This window comes from Balaenoptera ricei, chromosome 14, assembly GCF_028023285.1.
Source record: "Balaenoptera ricei isolate mBalRic1 chromosome 14, mBalRic1.hap2, whole genome shotgun sequence".
NCBI classification, from domain to species: domain Eukaryota; kingdom Metazoa; phylum Chordata; class Mammalia; order Artiodactyla; family Balaenopteridae; genus Balaenoptera; species Balaenoptera ricei.
Genome location: NC_082652.1, coordinates 13,091,946 through 13,109,845, shown reverse-complemented (window position 1 = coordinate 13,109,845; position 17,900 = coordinate 13,091,946). Strand labels below are relative to the sequence as shown.

At 33.9% G+C, this 17,900-nt stretch overlaps 1 protein-coding gene across 2 annotated transcripts in view; it reads right to left on the bottom strand.

Moving 5' to 3' along the window:
* Positions 1-17,900, bottom strand: part of MED13L (mediator complex subunit 13L) — a 291,858-nt gene that overhangs the window by 131,134 nt on the left and 142,824 nt on the right. For both annotated transcript variants that reach the window (XM_059895607.1, XM_059895608.1), the window contains exon 3: positions 5,889-5,973. In XM_059895607.1, coding sequence (XP_059751590.1) covers positions 5,889-5,973 — 85 coding nt within the window. The remainder of the gene's footprint in view (positions 1-5,888; positions 5,974-17,900) is intronic.

Here is a 17,900-nt window from a genome sequence, read left to right as displayed (position 1 = left end):
ATTCTCTACTGAATATACTCATCATCTTGAAATCCTTGAACCACCACATCCAAGGACCTTGCTCCTTTGCCCTCTGATAATCACCTCTATTGGATCACAATACTGTAAGGCATTGAAAGCTACTAATTTACAAATATAATGTTACCGTTATCATATAATTCCAATTTTCTCCATGTTATTTTTACTGTACTTTTCCAAATTGAGTATCTTCACTCTAAACACCAACTCTTGGCAAAGAAGAAGCTCTGAGCCAAGGCACTTGACAGCTGTGTCATACACTGCCATGGGTGAACCGGCTGACAACCCATTAGGAAAGCAGCACCAATGGACGACTCCAAAGAGCCATTATGTTTCACAAATATCAAATACCCACAGACTAGAGTCTCCCTAAGTAAGCATGGACCGGACAGAGCGTAACAGCTTCAAGAGACCCATGTAATCTTCCATTGTGTGCAAAGCAATGATTTGCATTTTAGAGGGGGGAAAAAAAAACACAACAAAACCTTTCCATCAAAATCAGCTGTGTTTAATTTTAAAAACTTAAGAAAATTATAATTAAAGTACACTACCACACATAATGCCAATTTGACAGCATTATGGCAGACATTTTAAGTATTTCTTCAAAGCTACAAAAGCAAGATTTTCATAAGTCCCATATGTGGTGCAAATCACTGAAGCATTAATAAAAACTCTGGGTGATATGAACTGCACACATTTCCTGGATTTGTTTTAAAGCTTTTCAACCAAATGTTTTACTTTATTTAAATAGAGTTACATGAGAAGGATATGGTATATTATGAAAACTATACAAATTATAAAAACATAAGAGTTAATAGCCATTAAATCTGCAATATTAAAAATGCCAAATGAAGAAATTTCTGAAAAAACCTGCAGGTTTTTGTTTTCCAAAATCTATTCACAGCAAAGTGCTTTTCTATTAGTGAGGAGTGTGAGACAACCTAAACTTAAAATACAAAGTGTAACCTTTGACAAGTTCATTAGAAATACATACAAAATCCCATGAAATTGCAAAGACTGATGAAGAACAGTCTGAATAGAGCATTATTTTTAAAAAGAGAAAGAGAGAGAAAGCAGGCACAAAGGGGTGGAGGGGGGGAGTCAAGTCAAATTAGCAGATTCTATAGAAGTAAAAAAACAAAATGGTATTTTATTATTCTGGTCATTTTGCCAAAAAGGGATAATTGATCATTAAGAAAACAGGAAGCACACTACCTTCTCAGAAAAGAGGAAAAATAACCATGATTGTATGATCTAAAACCATAAGACTTAGAAGGCCTACACACTTTCAGATACTGAAATTCTGACTCAGAAATCACAGGTGAAGAAAATACCGTAAGAAGCCAATATGGCTCAAAGGTTTCAAAAACATGTATAAATACACCGATAACTGTGTTTTAGAAACATATCTGTGTTTTTAGTAATATAAACAGCACCTGTTTGGAGTATAGGTTATTAGAAGAGAGAAGACCTCAATTAAGAGGTATGGTAGAGTGTATCCTTTTCTCAAATATGTGCTATCCCTCCCTGTCCCACTGACATCAAGCTTGGCCATGTGACTTTGGTACCTCCCACTGATGGATAACACCTTCTCATCCACTTGACTTTAAGCTTGGTGGTAAATGTCTTGGTCAATGAAATATGAGCAGAGATGGCATGTACCACTTCTGAACAGAAGCTTCAATGAATGTGCTATTATGTATTTTGCCATTGCTCTTTGCTCTTTATCAGGAATCTTTGACAGAGGGTGCCCCAACAGCGTAATTCCTGCCTGGAGGTAAGAGGACATAGAGCAGTGCTGCAGTAAATGACTCACAATGGTCAAGCAGCATGAGCAAGAAATGAACCTCAACTGTCAAAAGACAGTAAGAGCTTTCAAGGTCTTTTGTTACTGCAGCATAACTGAGTCTAACCTGATTGATTAAAGAGGCCACTGCAATACTTCGTGAAACACTTATGAAGTTTTAAAGTAGGTCAGTGGCAATCAAAATGAAGAGAACTGAGCTGACTAGAGGAATATCTGGAAGGCTGGAGGAAAGGGGTGCGGATATATAGTAATAATATATAAAGATATATAGTAATATATAGTAAGAACCACAAACAAGGAAAAATAAATAACTTAGGGGACCAAGATGGTAAACAGGCCACCCCATGGAAGTAGGATTAGATGAATTATATATGACCCCCAAAGAACAAAATCAAGGTAAAGAAAAGAAAACTACAGGGAGACAGACTTCTGCTCGGCATAAGAAAGACTTTCTAACAGTGAGTATTCTCAGAAGATGAAAAGAACTTTGGAAAGTTCGGCTCACATAATCAGAAGTATTCGAGGAAAGGATGGAGGACCACATAAAAAGGATATTATATTTAGAATGGTATTCCAGAATTATCTGGGTAAACAGACTAACTGACTTTTAATGTTGTGTCCAACCTTGGAAATAGTAATATCAATACTTCTGTTAGCTAATAATAATAGGAGCTAACCATTTATTGAGCTCTCATAATGAGAAAGTTACTGTGCTGAGAAAAACAATCCTTCACCATTTTATAGGAAACTAAGTCAATCTTATCTAAATAGAAATGCAAAGACATAACAGAAAATTGCTGAGAATAAGATAGTAAACTGTATTTCAATAAATTTAGATTGTAAACAGATAAGTAAGTTACAGCAAGTGCTCTAAGCTATGAGAAGAACAAAAGGGCAAGCATGTATTAGCCAACCCAGTTTCTGTTGACAATGAATAAAGAGAGCTAAAAACAATCATGTAAAATGCTTCCCTGTCTCATGAGTAGGGTAATTTTCATTCATAGAACATAGTTACTTAAAGTTTGATGAAAAGACAACATTATTTTAAAGGACAAAAGAACTATTACAAATTTTCAAAAGAATCTCAACTCATCCATTCTAATAGTAGAAAGGGGGCCGAACAGCTTAATTATTCATTATTTTCTAAAAGAAACACTGTTTTGTTCCAAAATAAACTCTTATAGGAGGATTCAAATTAAAATATGCAAAATAATAATTTATGGGGAAAAGGAATTAATAATCATTGAAAATAGGTCAAGTATTATATGGCAGGCATCATATACAACATCTAACAAAAACTCAAGATGCATAGTATCCTACATGTAATTTAAAGGGCATTAACTAAGACTTTGTGAGGTTAGGGCAACTGTCCAAATAACAGACCCTGAAATCAAACCAAGGCCCAACCCAAAGTTCTTCTGAACTACCTCAAGCTTTATTGCATGACATACTGCATATGACACAATTAACTTTCTTATAAAATAATAATTCAATCTGACCTAGACTACAGTTTCTATCATAAATTCTGAATACATGAGCACAGAATAAACAAATCTGCATTTCTCTTTTCTCCCAGTTTTTCTGCTCTTTTAATTTTCTTCCAACAAAGAAACATGCTACCATTTAAAACACAAAATACTAAAAAGAATACAATTCAATCACAAATTCATTAATATTTTTCTGAAAAGAATAAATTATGATATAAAAAACAACACAGTGAGCTACAATTTTAAAAAATATGTACTTTGTCCCATATACATTAAAAAATTATTGGGACTTCCCTCGTGGTGCAGTGGTTGAGAATCCGCCTGCCAATGCAGGGGACACGGGTTCGAGCCCTGGTCCAGGGAGATCCCACATGTTGCAGAGCAACTAAGCCCGTGTGCCACAACTACTGAGCCTGCGCTCTAGAGCCCGCGAGCCACAACTACTGAGCCCACGAGCCACAACTACTGAAGCCCATGCACCTAGAGCCCATGCTCCGCAACAAGAGAAGCCACCGCAATGAGAAGCCCGCGCACCACAATGAGTAGCCCCTGCTCGCCGCAACTAGAGAAAGCCTGCGTGCAGCAATGAAGACCCAACGCAGCCAAAAATAAAATTACTTAATTAATTAATTTTTAAAAATTATGTTAAAAGGACTGTGTTTAAAGGTACATTAATTACTATACAGATATAAGAGCTTTATTCTGGCACAGAATTATGGAAATAGTAAATTTTCCACATTTTCCTGAAGGGACTTTGTGTATACTTGTGTTTTGTTTTGTTTTGCAATGGGAGAAAGAACTGCCAAATATCTGGCATATTTAAGAGTACTCAACTCTTAAAATCAATGCTTCTAAAATATACTGCCTTAGTAACAGATAGCCTCTAGGTCTACTCCAAATCACAGAAGTAGGAACAAAAGTTCAGAATGAAAAATAGATGAATTTGGTGGGAAAGGTCTTTCTGAGTGACTTAAATTATGACAACTTATTAACTGTAAGTTAAGAATCCTAAGCAGTGATATTGCAGTGATATTACCCTAGATAATAGCTTGGATAAGAAACCTAAAAGTACTAGAATGTCCTTCCAGTTTTGATCACCTAAAAGAACTATATATAAACTCAGGGAAGGAAGTACAAAGTTTTTCCCATAGAAATTCTTAAATAATCCATCCTTTTTCATCTATGCATCCCCTTAAAACACCATCCAGAGCCTGGGACATATTGTTATGCCAGCAAGTAAGGAGGTGCTCAAACAATGATGAGGACAGGTCAAAAAACCACAGGAGCCATCATGAAGGGGCTTCCGGCCGGCTGAATCTGCAAGAACTTAGGCATCAAATTAAATGATAGTGATAAATTATAATTCACTGAGTAGAACAGGAATTCCTCTTTTACAAATTTATATAGATAGAAAGATTAAGGGAGAGAGAGAAATACATAAATCCATGGCAGAAACTGAAAATCTTTTCCTTACAAAAGAATGCCAACTAATAAAAATAGAAGGAATGGTGACACTACAGTCATACAAGTAATAACTGATATAGACGAGGACCACCAATAGAAGCTTAACCAAGTGACTCAGAATTTCATTACAAATGGGATAATTACACAATCTCATTGGATCTGGCCACAAATTACTTATTAATTTCAAAGACAGAAATAACAAAGATCATAGTTACTTATTAATCTACAGTGGAGAACCTTGGCAGAACACCACTCACGAGAGGGATCAATGTTAATAATCATCAATAATGAGAGGCTCAACAAATGGGCCTCCTCTTCCGATACACTGAGAAGGACACAACATAATTTCTATGGTACTCCTATTGAAAAAACATAAACTAAATCTAATCATGAGGAAACTATCTCAAATTGAGGTACATTATATAAAACACATGGCCTGAACTCATCCAAAATGTCAATGTTGAGAAAGAGAAAGAAAGGTTAAGGAACTCTTCTAGATTTAAAATGACATGAGAACTAAATATAATGCATCATTACAGACTAACCTTGGGGGAGGGAGGTTAAGCTAAAAGAACGTAACTGGGACAAATGGTAACATCTGAGTTGAACTATGGATTAGATAATGGCATTTTAGCAAGGTTTTATTTCCTAATTTTCATAATTGTACTGGGCTTATATGAGAGGATGTCCTTGCCCTTAGGAAATGCACACCTAAATACTTCGGAGTTACAGAAAAAGAATCTCAAGTGTGTAAATGACTCTCAGGCGTATGAGGGAATAAATCTGAATGCACACACATGCACACACATGATTCACACTGGGTGCAAAAGCGGGGTGGGTGAGAGGGTGAGGAATCACACAAATTATAAAGCAAACTGGGCAAAAGAAAAACTGTTAGTGAAGCTGTGTGAAAGGATATATGGAGTACTTTGTGCCACTCCTAGAAATTCTCTAAGTTTGAAATTGTATCAATATAAAAAGAAAGGAGAAGTTTATATACATTTTTATAAAGTTGTATGTGAAAGTGTTTTCAGAATTACAGGAAACCCTCTGAGTATCTAGCATTATACTTGAGTGTGTCAAAACCACCGTGATGATATTCCTTCTCTTACCTTTCTAACAGATTGTGGATCGCTTTGAAGAGCAGCGTCCGACATTCGTAGGAAAGGCCATTTTCCCAGAGTCCTTCTTCCACAACTGAAAATAAAACAAAACAAAGCAAAACAAAAAAATGAACCAGTAAGCAGGGCATCCAAATAAAAATAAAAGAAACTTTAAAAATATTTTTCTAAAGCAAAGTTAATGAGCTAATTTAAGTAGATTAAATCGCACTGAAACACAGAAAAGAAGTTAAATACTTGCCCAAAGTCATAAAATACTTATGTACAGAAGGGAATAATGTGTTTTGATTTTAAAGTTATTGAAATATAGGCATGGTACAATCCCCCCCACATAAAGGTCTTACCAACCTGTCTCTTCAAAGTTTGAAATCATCCAAAATTCTCAAATTAATCTTTCTTCCTAATAAGTGTCACAAAGACTAATTTTGTTATTAAAGTTCTATTTAAAGTAACAAAATGTCACAAATTAATACAAAGGTTATCATGTATTTTAAGAGAGAAAACCAGGAAAAAATATCCAAAAATGACATTACACAAATTTCTTTAAATGTTTTGAAAGCAGTATATGAATAGGATTTTAAGGACATGATTTTAGGGAGAATGTCAGAAAATTAAATCTTAATATAACATCAAATTTAGTTCCTGAACTCATGATTTCATTAATGTTTAACATTTTGGGAAGTATCATATTTGCCTTTGAAATATGTCGTAGCATTACTTAGAGCCACAAGTAACGCTAACACAAGAGAATCCAACAGACTAACAATGCCTCATGTATTCCTAACATTCTTTTCATATGTAAAAATTATAAAATGCCCTAGAGAAGATAGCTAATTTTCTTCTAAACTATATTAGTTCATTTCAACACAGCAAAAAATTGAAAGGATGCAAACGACATTTGCAGAAGAAAATTTCCTCTGCCTTTTACTTGGTGTCTTGACAAAAGTACTCACCAGAGAAAATGTTGACAGAGAATTGAAACACATGTTAAATCCACAACGCATTTTTAATGCATTTACCACACCAACTGACATCTCAAAATGCATCTCTCCTTATTTTCCAATCAGAAAGAATTCAAAAGAGTGTACTTAACATTTAAGGGTTTTCTCTACAGGACTTTTTTTAAATGATAAAACTGGATAAATATTTTTTTTCTTGGGATGTCAGATAACTATCTTCCTGACTATGTGGCTAATCATGACCTACCAAATTTTTCCAAATTAACCTTTGTCAGAGACATTTTATATTATTTATAACTAGAGAAATGGAAATAAAGTACAGCAAATAAGCAAACATTCCTGCTATCAATACATTATCTCTGTTCAGACAAAACATCCAAAATTTTTCTACAGTCCTCTAAAGGCATCATGAGTCTCTATTTTCACACATTTATCTTTGGGGGTAGAGTTTTCCTGAGTGAGAAAGCAAGCTAACATTTCAATAAAAGGAACATCCCATATTAATTTCCTTTTATTTCCTAATGTAAGCTAAAAATTCCTAAAACTTTATCAACATTCAAAGTCCAACTCTTCTGAATTACTCTTCAAATCAGTCACCAGTAACAGTTTTTTCTACATATTAGTCTTTTGTGCCATAAAGAGTACTGGTGATGCAGTATTTAATGAAAAAAGTGTCCCATTCATCTTTCCAAGATTTTCTTCCAAGTTGGTGACACCTATTCTGCATATTAAAAAAAAAAAACTTTTATCATTAAAACCTTCAAACATACTTTAATATAGAATAACAGGCCTCAAATAAATTCCTAAACCAAATTATCAACATTGTGTCATCTGCTTAACCACCCTGCTTTCTTTTTTCTTTTTGTTTTTCTTGATACATTCTGAGGCAAATCCCACTCCCAAGTACTTCATTATATATCAAATCAGAATCTAAACAAGGTCTATCAATTACCTCTCAAGTTATATCTCTTAAGTCTCCTTAATCTGCAACAACTCATCTCCTCTTTTCAAACATGGCATTTATTTACTGAAGAAACCAGGTTAGTTGTTTTATAGAATACCTCACATTCTCATCTGATTGTTTCCTCATGATATTATTTTTTAATGTTGGCGCTACTTTGACCTTAACAGAAGATGTCAAAGGAAAGTTCTCAAACAACAGAGCTCTATTTCTTCCTCAAATGATCCTCAAATAATTTGTTAACTGAAATGTTGAAGGGTTATATAGCTGTCTAGACATGCAATGTGGAATACTAAACAAACGTGAGCATGCACAGGCAATGCCAATTACATCACTGTCTTAAGATACCATTATGATTTTATCCTGACTTTAACAATTTTTAAAATAGGTCTTAGAAATTTTTTCTTGAAAAAAAATCTTAAAAGAGCAATTACAAAAAACCTACAACAAACATCGTACTTACGGTTAAAACCCTGAATATTCTCTCCTAATATCAAAAACAAAGCAAGGATGTCTGCTCTTACCACTCTTATTCCACATTACAGTGGAGGTCTCAGCCAGTACAAGAAAAAGAAGTACCAGGCATACTAACTGGAATGGAAGAAATGAAATGATCTTTTTTTTGCAGATAACATGACTATTAGAAAGTCCTAAAGAATTAACAAAAAAAAAGCTATTAGAACTAAAACTGAGTTTAAGTCAGTTAAGGTCAACAGACACAAAACAATCATATTTCTATAAACTGTAATGAATAATTAGAAAATTTTAAAAATTTGAGTACCACTTATAACAGCACCAAAACCCATGAAATCCTTGGATCTAAATCTTACAGTTGGGAGACTTACACCAACTGATTTCCAGATTTACTATAAAGCTAGAATAAACAAAACAATATGGTACACTACAGAAAGGATAGATACACAGATCAACAGAACAGAATAGAGAGTCCAGATATAGACCCACAAATATATGGTCAACTGATTTTCAACACAGCTTGCAAAGGCAATACAGTGGAGAAAGAACAGTCTTTTCAACAAATGGTGCTGGATTTAATGAATATCTCAATGTAAAAAAATCAGCCTCAAACCCTACCTCACACCATATAGAAAACCTCAAAAGGGATCAGAAAACAAAATGCAAAACCTGAAACTATAAAACTGTGAAAATATAGGAGAAACCTTTTATAAGCTTAGGTTAATCGAAGACTTCAAAGATACGACACCAAAAGCATGATCCATAAATAAAAACTGTTAAAAAGAGCTTCATCAGTATGAAGAACTCAGTTCCTTAAAAAGCACGCAAAAGTTACATTAAGCTATGGAGAAGATAAGCCACGGATGGGGGAAAAGCAGTTACAAATCACATATCTGACAAGGACTTGTATTCAGAAGATGCTATTCTTGAGAAAAAGCCCTAAACACCACAAATTAAAAAAAAAAAATTTCTAGAGAATGGACAAAAGATTTGAACAGATACTTCACCAAAGAAGATACATGAATGGCAAATAAAAACATGAAAATATGCTCAAAACATCACTAGTCATTAAGGAAATGCAAATTAAAATCACAGTAAGATAACACCCATTAGAATGGCTTAAAAGAAAAACTGAAAATACTAAGTGCTAGTGAGCACACAGAGTAACTAGAATTGTCCTAAACTGCTAACGGAAATGCAAAATTCGTACAGTCACTGTGGAAAAGCTGACTTTGGCAATTTTTCTAAAGTTACACTTTACATACAGCCCAGCGATATCCTTCCTAAGTATATATTCAAGTAGAATAAGAACTTAGGTTCACATGAAAAACTGCAGCAAATGTTTTTACTTGGTTTTTTTCCCCCCATAATTGACAAAAACTGGAAACAGTTGTCTCTCAACTGGGGAAAGGACAAACAGTGGAAAATCCATATAACGGGATACTATTCAGAAATAAAAGGAACTACTGATACTCAAAACATGAATGAATGTCATTATGCTAAGTGAAAAAAGCCATACTCTAAAGACCACATGCTATATGATTTCATGCACATAACATTCCTGCAAAGGTAAACGAGGTAATGTAAACTGCTCAATGGTTTCCAGGGATGGGGGTGGTTGGAGGAGGGCTGATAACAAAGGGACATGAGAAATTGGGGAAAGGGGTGGATGGGGGTTGGGGGGGGCAGCTTCTGGATTATGCTTACACTGATTTTTTGAAATACATTTTTAGTGCTAAAAATGAGAACAGGGTGTGAATTAAAAGGACTCCTATTCTAAATATGTATTCTAAACATAATTGTTTTTACCCAAAGGTTTGGTGTCTATTTGGTTAACCTTCACTCATAAATTATTAAAAGCAAAAAGCAAAAAAACAGCTTAAGCAAAAAGAGACCGCAGACCCGACCACAGTGTTCCTCCCCAACAACACAATATACTGTTATTTATATTATGTACTTTATGTTAATTACTATAAATAATACAAATAGAACAAAGTAATTCAGGAAAATATTTTTGTTTTTTAAATATTAAAAATTAATTTGAAAAAGGACTTTTATTAATATTATTAAATAATTAATTAAATTCTTATATCTTCCTCATATAGTATTACAAAGTTTAGGAACCAATGTAATAGAAAACAGGGAAGAAAGTAATTACATGAAGTAAAACAGATCCCACTACATTAAGCTCTTGTTTAAGAAAAGTATACTAAAGGTGAAAAAAATAGAAAATTATGAATTATCCTGTAAGTTAACCAGTAAAATTTTAAATAAGTCAGTAGAGGTAATTAAAAAGGATACAGTGTTTGGACTTCATATAAACATTTAAATTTCATAAGTTACATATTTTATTAAAGATTTGAAAGCAGTCAGTAATTTACTAGAAGTCAACAACTGTGATCCAAGATTAACCACTCTAATAAATACTATTATTTAAGCGATGGATTTAAGGATAATGCATTAACATGCTAACCCTTTTAATTTACTATCTGTATATAGCAAATAAACTTGTGGAAAGGAACATAAGTCAGACCATACTTTATTTCTTATCTATTTCACATAAAAAATTTCCAGAAATACAAGAGTGATGTATATTTCAATGAATCTCTAAAATTCCAAAATAAGTTAAATCTAGAATGACATTTTTGGAGTCTAATAATAGATATTTGGCCGATAATCACTGTCCAACAGTTCTTGGCTGCGTTATACTTCAAGCACCAGGACAGAAATTAGGAATGCTCTCAAAAATCAAATAGAGACTTTGAAAACCACTGTGAGGCAAAATTACTTTAAATACTTTGCAGAACTGCTATCGAATGTTGAAAAGTCTTTTATTTTAAAATAATAAGAAGAAAGTAAAATAACTTAAACAGTCAAGGTTAGTTTTCTACCCAGAAAACAAGCTTTCTCATTTTAGGAGGCTTTATGTACCAAGTTTGAACCAAGCACTACAAATAAATGGAGGGGAGGGGGAGTGCTACTTTCCACCACAACGCTATGAGACAGAGGAAAGGACACAAAACATTCACTTTTGCCACTCAGTACCTGACTTCTTCCCATCACTGCAAATTGCCTATTTCATGAGTTCTGGTTGGGGACGAAGATGGTCAGTCACCCTTAACAGGAGTTGAAAATGCTGATTCTCCTACAATATGGACAAGGATATATATCCTAACTACTAGATGCTCCGGCACCATACTTTGACCATGGATCTAAGGACTCAAAAGGGAGTGGATGGAGAGATCTTTCTGTCAGCACTAAAAACAGAGGCTACAAGATCAAGTTTCCTGAGGTTAAAGTAGCAGAGGTACTGTAGCATCCAGTGCTTGGTGGTGATAGCACCAGTTTCTCATCAGACCAACCTGGAGCACTGATCCTAAAAGTGAATACTCAGTATTCTTTTAACCAACTCCTTTTCTTAGTTTACGACTAAGAACAATGACCAATAGTTTATTCTTATCTCTATTTTATAAATGAAAAAACTAAGGCTTAAAAACCTTAAACTTGCCCAAGGTCACATAATATATTCAAAAATCTAGTTTAAATGTATCTATACTCAACAGCTAATGGGATCAAATGCATTTTATATCTACTTTTATAAATAGTAAATATACAAATTATTCCATTAATTAAACTCCTCAGGGGAAGCAATTTCTTTTCATAACTGCACTGACTAGGACATTTCATATATTCATAAACCTGTTTTGAACTGACTTGTTATTATGTGTGCACATACTTTTCAAATTTCATTGGAATTAGCTTCAATCTAAAATCTCCTTATATTCAGTAAAGAGGATTAGTAGCAAAGATGGAATTCAAATCCAACTTTTCTGACTAACGCCCATGCTCTTTCCATTACACCACTTCTCCATAAGGCTTGTGTTGTTAAACTACCCCACCCCCCTTTTATTCTTAGGACTGACTAGAAAGGCAACCTTCAACACTTAAATTTCCCCTTGGATTCACAATTTGCACCTTAAATTATTGTTTTCTAAATAGCTGCAAAGTAACCTTTTCAAAGGTTGAACAAAACTGAAATCACAGAAACAGGTTTTTAAACTAATTTATCTGATACATCCTCCTCCCAAGGTAAAATTTAAACCAACACTTCATTTGCTTCATATTGAGATTTTTCAGAAAGTATCCTATTGGGGGGGGGGGGGCGGGGGGAGGGGAGTCAGGGCGTAGTTGGTCTAGGTTAAGTTTCTATAAATGACATGAGGGGCACTTACTACTTAATTCTCTATCTCCCTTCCAATGTGGACAGAGAAGAAAAGCAACTGCCAAGAAGTTTTACAAGAAGGCCAGCAGGTGCAGGGCCCTATCCTTATGAAACCTACAATCTCCCCAGGGCATAACTGTCTTCATCTTTAAAAGAAAAGAAAAAAAAAAAGCCTTTCTAATTCTTTTGATCTTTCAAGTTTCAACTTAAATGTTTATCAACTCCTTAAGATTATAAATTAGCAAGAAAACTATCTCTATAGTGTATACTTAGGTATAATGGAAAATTTTTTCTAAAACTTTGTTAATAGTCTCAGGAAATAAAAGCACCAAGAGAAGTAAAATGAATGTACAATAAATGACTGGCAAAACTCAACCAAAATAAATTCCTAAATTAAAACTTTCTCTTGATGTTATGTGGTCAATTATAGCCAGACTGAAACTGAAAAATAAAACTAAGTACTACCACAGCTGCCTACTTAAAAAGAAAAACTATTTTGGCACTAAAGTTACCTCACTTAAATTGCAAAAGCTATAATCAGAATTTGTTTAAATGGCTCTTATTTAACCTTTTTTAATACAGTAATCCTCATAATCAAATATTTAAACTGCAAAAGTATTATATAAATGTTTTCTTTTAGCAGAGAGACAGTGTTTTAGAAAGGAAAATTTAAATAGCAGTCTAATTACTGCTTAGTTCCCAAATAATTTTTCAAAATCATCACAAATTGTAATACAACTTCTTTCAACTTTGCGAAACATGGCTCCTTGCAGAACTAATAAGCTTCTCTGAAAGAAAAATCATATAAAAGGTTCAGGAAAAAAAGTCAATATGGCAAAATATCAAAGCAGCATATACTTCAATGATTTTGTGTTTCCCAGCAGAGATCATGGAAAGATATCTTTTCCAATTCGACAAATGAAACTGACATACTTTACTTGAAGGGGAAAAAAATGGGAAGAGGGAGAATGGAATAGGGTAGGGAGGAGCATAAAGATTGTGAAACCTTCAAGAAATTCAAGCTCATGGTTTTAGAATTCAGGTCACCATGCCTTACACAGTTTAAAAGTAGAATTACTTTCAAAGAATACATATTTCCTCTGAGCTATGATACATATTTCCTTTTAATGTATCATATTGCAGCAACAGCTGAAATGAACGTCTAGACATCAAAAACACTTCTTGCTCCCACCTACTGCTTTTTTACCTCAGGCATCAAAACTAATGAAACCTATTATCCAGAACATTGAGTTCAGTAACCACATTGGCCATTGCAAATACTGGAGGGGGGAGGGACACTTTCAGGGATGGCACTCCTTATTCAGCCATTAAAATTACTGAAAATCAAATTGTACTCCAAACTCCAGAAACACAAATAGATTAAAGCAAGGCACATGAAACGAGGAGATTATTTGCCAGTTAGATTTCAGTGACAAAATGCTAAAGATACTGCAGCTCTGAATCCAGGATTTATAATTTTCCCACTGCCTTTGTGTTCAACCTTTATCTGCAATATATAAAGCCCACTAGTTTTGTTTTTATTTAAGTATTAAACCTACTACCTAGGAATTGTACTAAGCAAATATTATAATAACATTTATCAATTTATCATTTATCCATTTAATTTTAAGGGTTGCAACAAATGAAATATTTTAAAGATAAATATATAGAGATTTTTGAAGTGTCTGCTTTCTTTTTTTTTTAATTGGGGTATAGTTGATATACAGTGCCTTCTTAAAACTGACTTACAAAAAAATTGAGTAACAAAGTAGCATAATGCTATGTTAATTCTGAAATACAGCATTATACCCATAAAAAATCCAATTACATAACAACACTATTGATTGATCACAGTTACGTTGCCATCGACTGCCTTGTAAAATCTATATTTGAGGTCATTAATAACTAAATGGACTGACTTATTACTTAATTCAAATTCAACCCACTTAGAGTTCTGATTTCCTTGATTGGCTTGTGGGTGTAGAATATTTGGTATCAGTTAACAAATCTATGTTGAAACGGATTTTAACTATCCCAATGTCAATTCATCAATCAAATAAGAATTAGAGATAGAAGATATATATATATCAAAATGCTCCATTTGTTTTGACCTATTTGCCACTTTAAATGATTATGAATGTTGACAATATTCATCAGACAGAAGCACCGTTGTAATTCAAAATTTTAACAGTATAATGTCTAACTAAGGAATCTCTAACAGCATGAGTTCTCTGCCAGTTGCAGGATAACCAGAATTTTAATGACGGTTTCTACACAGCACTGTAGCAGTTGAGACATGACCCAAGTTAGCATTTCAATGGATCACAGGACTCCATGTAAAGCCACTAAACTTTAAATTGAAGGAGACCATAAAACTAAATTTCTAGATAAATTGAACAAGACCTTCAAAAGATAACTGCTACAGAAAACAGTCAGGCTGCAGTGTTACTTTAATAGTCACACAGTGAAAAAGAAATCTTGCACAATGGCTGTTACTGACTTCTAAGAACTAAACTTGCCCCTATTTGCTACTCTTTTCAAAGATTTTTAAGTAATTATTACTTTTTACCCTTTCAAGCTATTAATATGCTCTTAATTTCGTTAATAATACACGTAAACGAATAAAGGCCTAGAGGGACAGCCATCAAAATTAAGTTATCTTTGGTTGCTGGAATAATTATTATTTTCTTCTTTACCTCTTTGTGTACGTTACGAGATTTTCTTCAATGAACATGTTCCTTTAAAAAGATATATCATATTTGAAATAGATTTTTTAAAATAAGGCTACTATTATTTATTAAACAGCCACATGCTTTAAAAAAAAATAATGCTCTGTGTTCATAAATTACAAGAAAGATCAACATTCTTAGGACAGGAATCACCACAGGAGAGAATTAAATTTTGAAAGAGGAGGAAAACCAGATATGTGATTCAGGTAGAACGTTTATATTTAAATCCGTCAACACTGCAAAACAAACATTTTATAAACTTCCTCTAAGACAATGACTTTAATCAAGATGACTCAACTACTGATTTCAAGATTGGCACAATTGAGCAGTAAAAATTAAAAATACTTCCTTCCACTCTTCAGACACAACCTGATTTGAAACACAACACACAACACACTCACACACCAGACTGCTACTAAAATTCTGACAGAGCAAGTCCCCAGATTGCCTTTTACACTAAAGCTCAAACAGTTGTCTGTCACTGCTCTTACAGTGAGTAATCCTTGCAGCTGTAACTGTTTGAAATGCAGCTGTCTCGTTGGCATTCTCTCCCCACCCCCACTCATCCAGCATTTCTGTTCTTGCTACAATAATCTTACAGAGCATTTTACAGGAGGCTTAGCCCTGGCTGAGGGCACTCTACGGCATGACCGAGAGAACATGGAAACACGATTCATTAGACACGCCTGGAGTGATAACAATGGTGCTGCTTCTTGCTGCCTTTCATTTCGTACATCAGGCTGAGACTAATGCATTCTCGTTACACAACAAGCACATTTATAGACAGGAAAAAACTGTAATCACCTTTGATTAAGAGACAGCATATTTTTCCTATATGAGCCGCCAGCCATACTGACAGAGTAATTATTTTTTAACTGACAGGTTAAAATAGCAAATGTAGCAAAAATAACATCTGCCTGAGGGGGAGGGGAAGGGGAGGGGAAGGGGAGGGGCTGGGAGGGGGAGGGGCTGGGGAGGGGAGGGGAAGGGAGGGGAAGGGAGGGGAGGGACTGGGGAGGGGAGATGACTACTATGAAGACTTCGCACACAGAGGTTTCTTAGATCAGGCTCAGTGTCATATCCTTGAGACCTGGTGGGTACCGTGGCTTATATTTAAGCTACACAGTCTATGACAAATAGAACAGGCCCTTATCAAGCAATCTCATTCTATACACCTAATTCTTTACAGGTAAAAATTACAGAATGTCTTTGGTCACTTCATGTGTAATTATTACTGACCTCCCTCTTTCCACTTCTTTCACCACAGGACTACAGAATTCAACAGTAGTATTAATCCTCTTCTCTTTTTCCATTATTCTACTTTTACTACAAAATAATTTATCCTCTTTTACATAAAATGCTAGGTCAAAACAGAAAACCTGCTTCCTATTTAAAGTAAAATAGCAAAAAATGTAATTTTGATTAAAAACAGGAATATAGAATAATTATTTTATATCACCCAGCTTCCTCAATCACTGCACCCAACAAAGGTTTGAATTATAAATTTAAAAGACCTAATTTAAACTGAAAAAAGTCATAAGCCACATTATACTGACAACATGTAAAGTCAATTTTCTTACAGGATTTTTCTTACTTCTCCATATAACCCATACAATTGCAGTCTTTTGTGGGTTCATTATGTATGTTGCTGGATTATTATTTATGGGGAGTTTGATAGTTGACATAAAAAATATATTTATTAGCCAGGAATTGAAAGTTTATACGTTAAACCAAAATATTGGAAAGTATTTTTTTCAAGGTTAGCAGACTATATAATTAAACATTTTTAAAAAGATGGTTAGTCTCTCTTTTAAGCTTTCTATAACACTACTCTATTTTACACCAAGAATGTGCTACAAAACTACCAAAACAATTTGTACATGTGAACATTTGTTAAAACAGTAAAGAACCAAAAGTGAGCAAATAAAGTCTGGTTCACTAAACTTTGAGTCCTAAAAATAGCCTTTTTAAAAAATGGTTATGTAGAGCAAATGAGTTTTTGTAAAACAGCAAAATGCTTAAGCAATTTTTAGCTGTTGGATTTTAGAGTTTACTGACCTGAGCTACCACACCAGGCTAAAAACTAGGAAATTTGCTGCCTATCTTTAATGTTTCTGTAAGAGGACCACTGACCCCTAATACGCATTTAAACACAGTGTGTTTTGAAGAGAAGTCTGATGTGCACCACACTATGTTAGAATTACACGTTTAAAATTTTTATCATCTGGCATAAAATAACATCTACTATAGAAGATAACATCTATACAATTTCTACTCTATAAGTGCCCAAGTCTTGCCTCCCTTATTTTGGTCTTTTTTACTGTAAAAAAGCATGACTCCCCCCAAACTAATCAAATTACTTCCACAAGCTTTCCCGGCCTGTTTTATGCTTGGAAAATATAAAATTAACCACCAATATCAAATATGTCACCACAAACATTATTTTTAAAAATCCAGTATAAGTGAATTCTTACTTTAATAAATAACTTGTTGGTTTACATATGAATTTCCATTATATTAACCCAGCTCTTAGAAGAATCTCAAATCATTATTTTTCACTTTTATAAGGTGGAATGTATAATTCTCCCCTGAAGTCTTCAAAGTTAATTTATGCTTAAAAAAATTTTTTTAAACAACCTATTAGAAAGCAATAAAAGC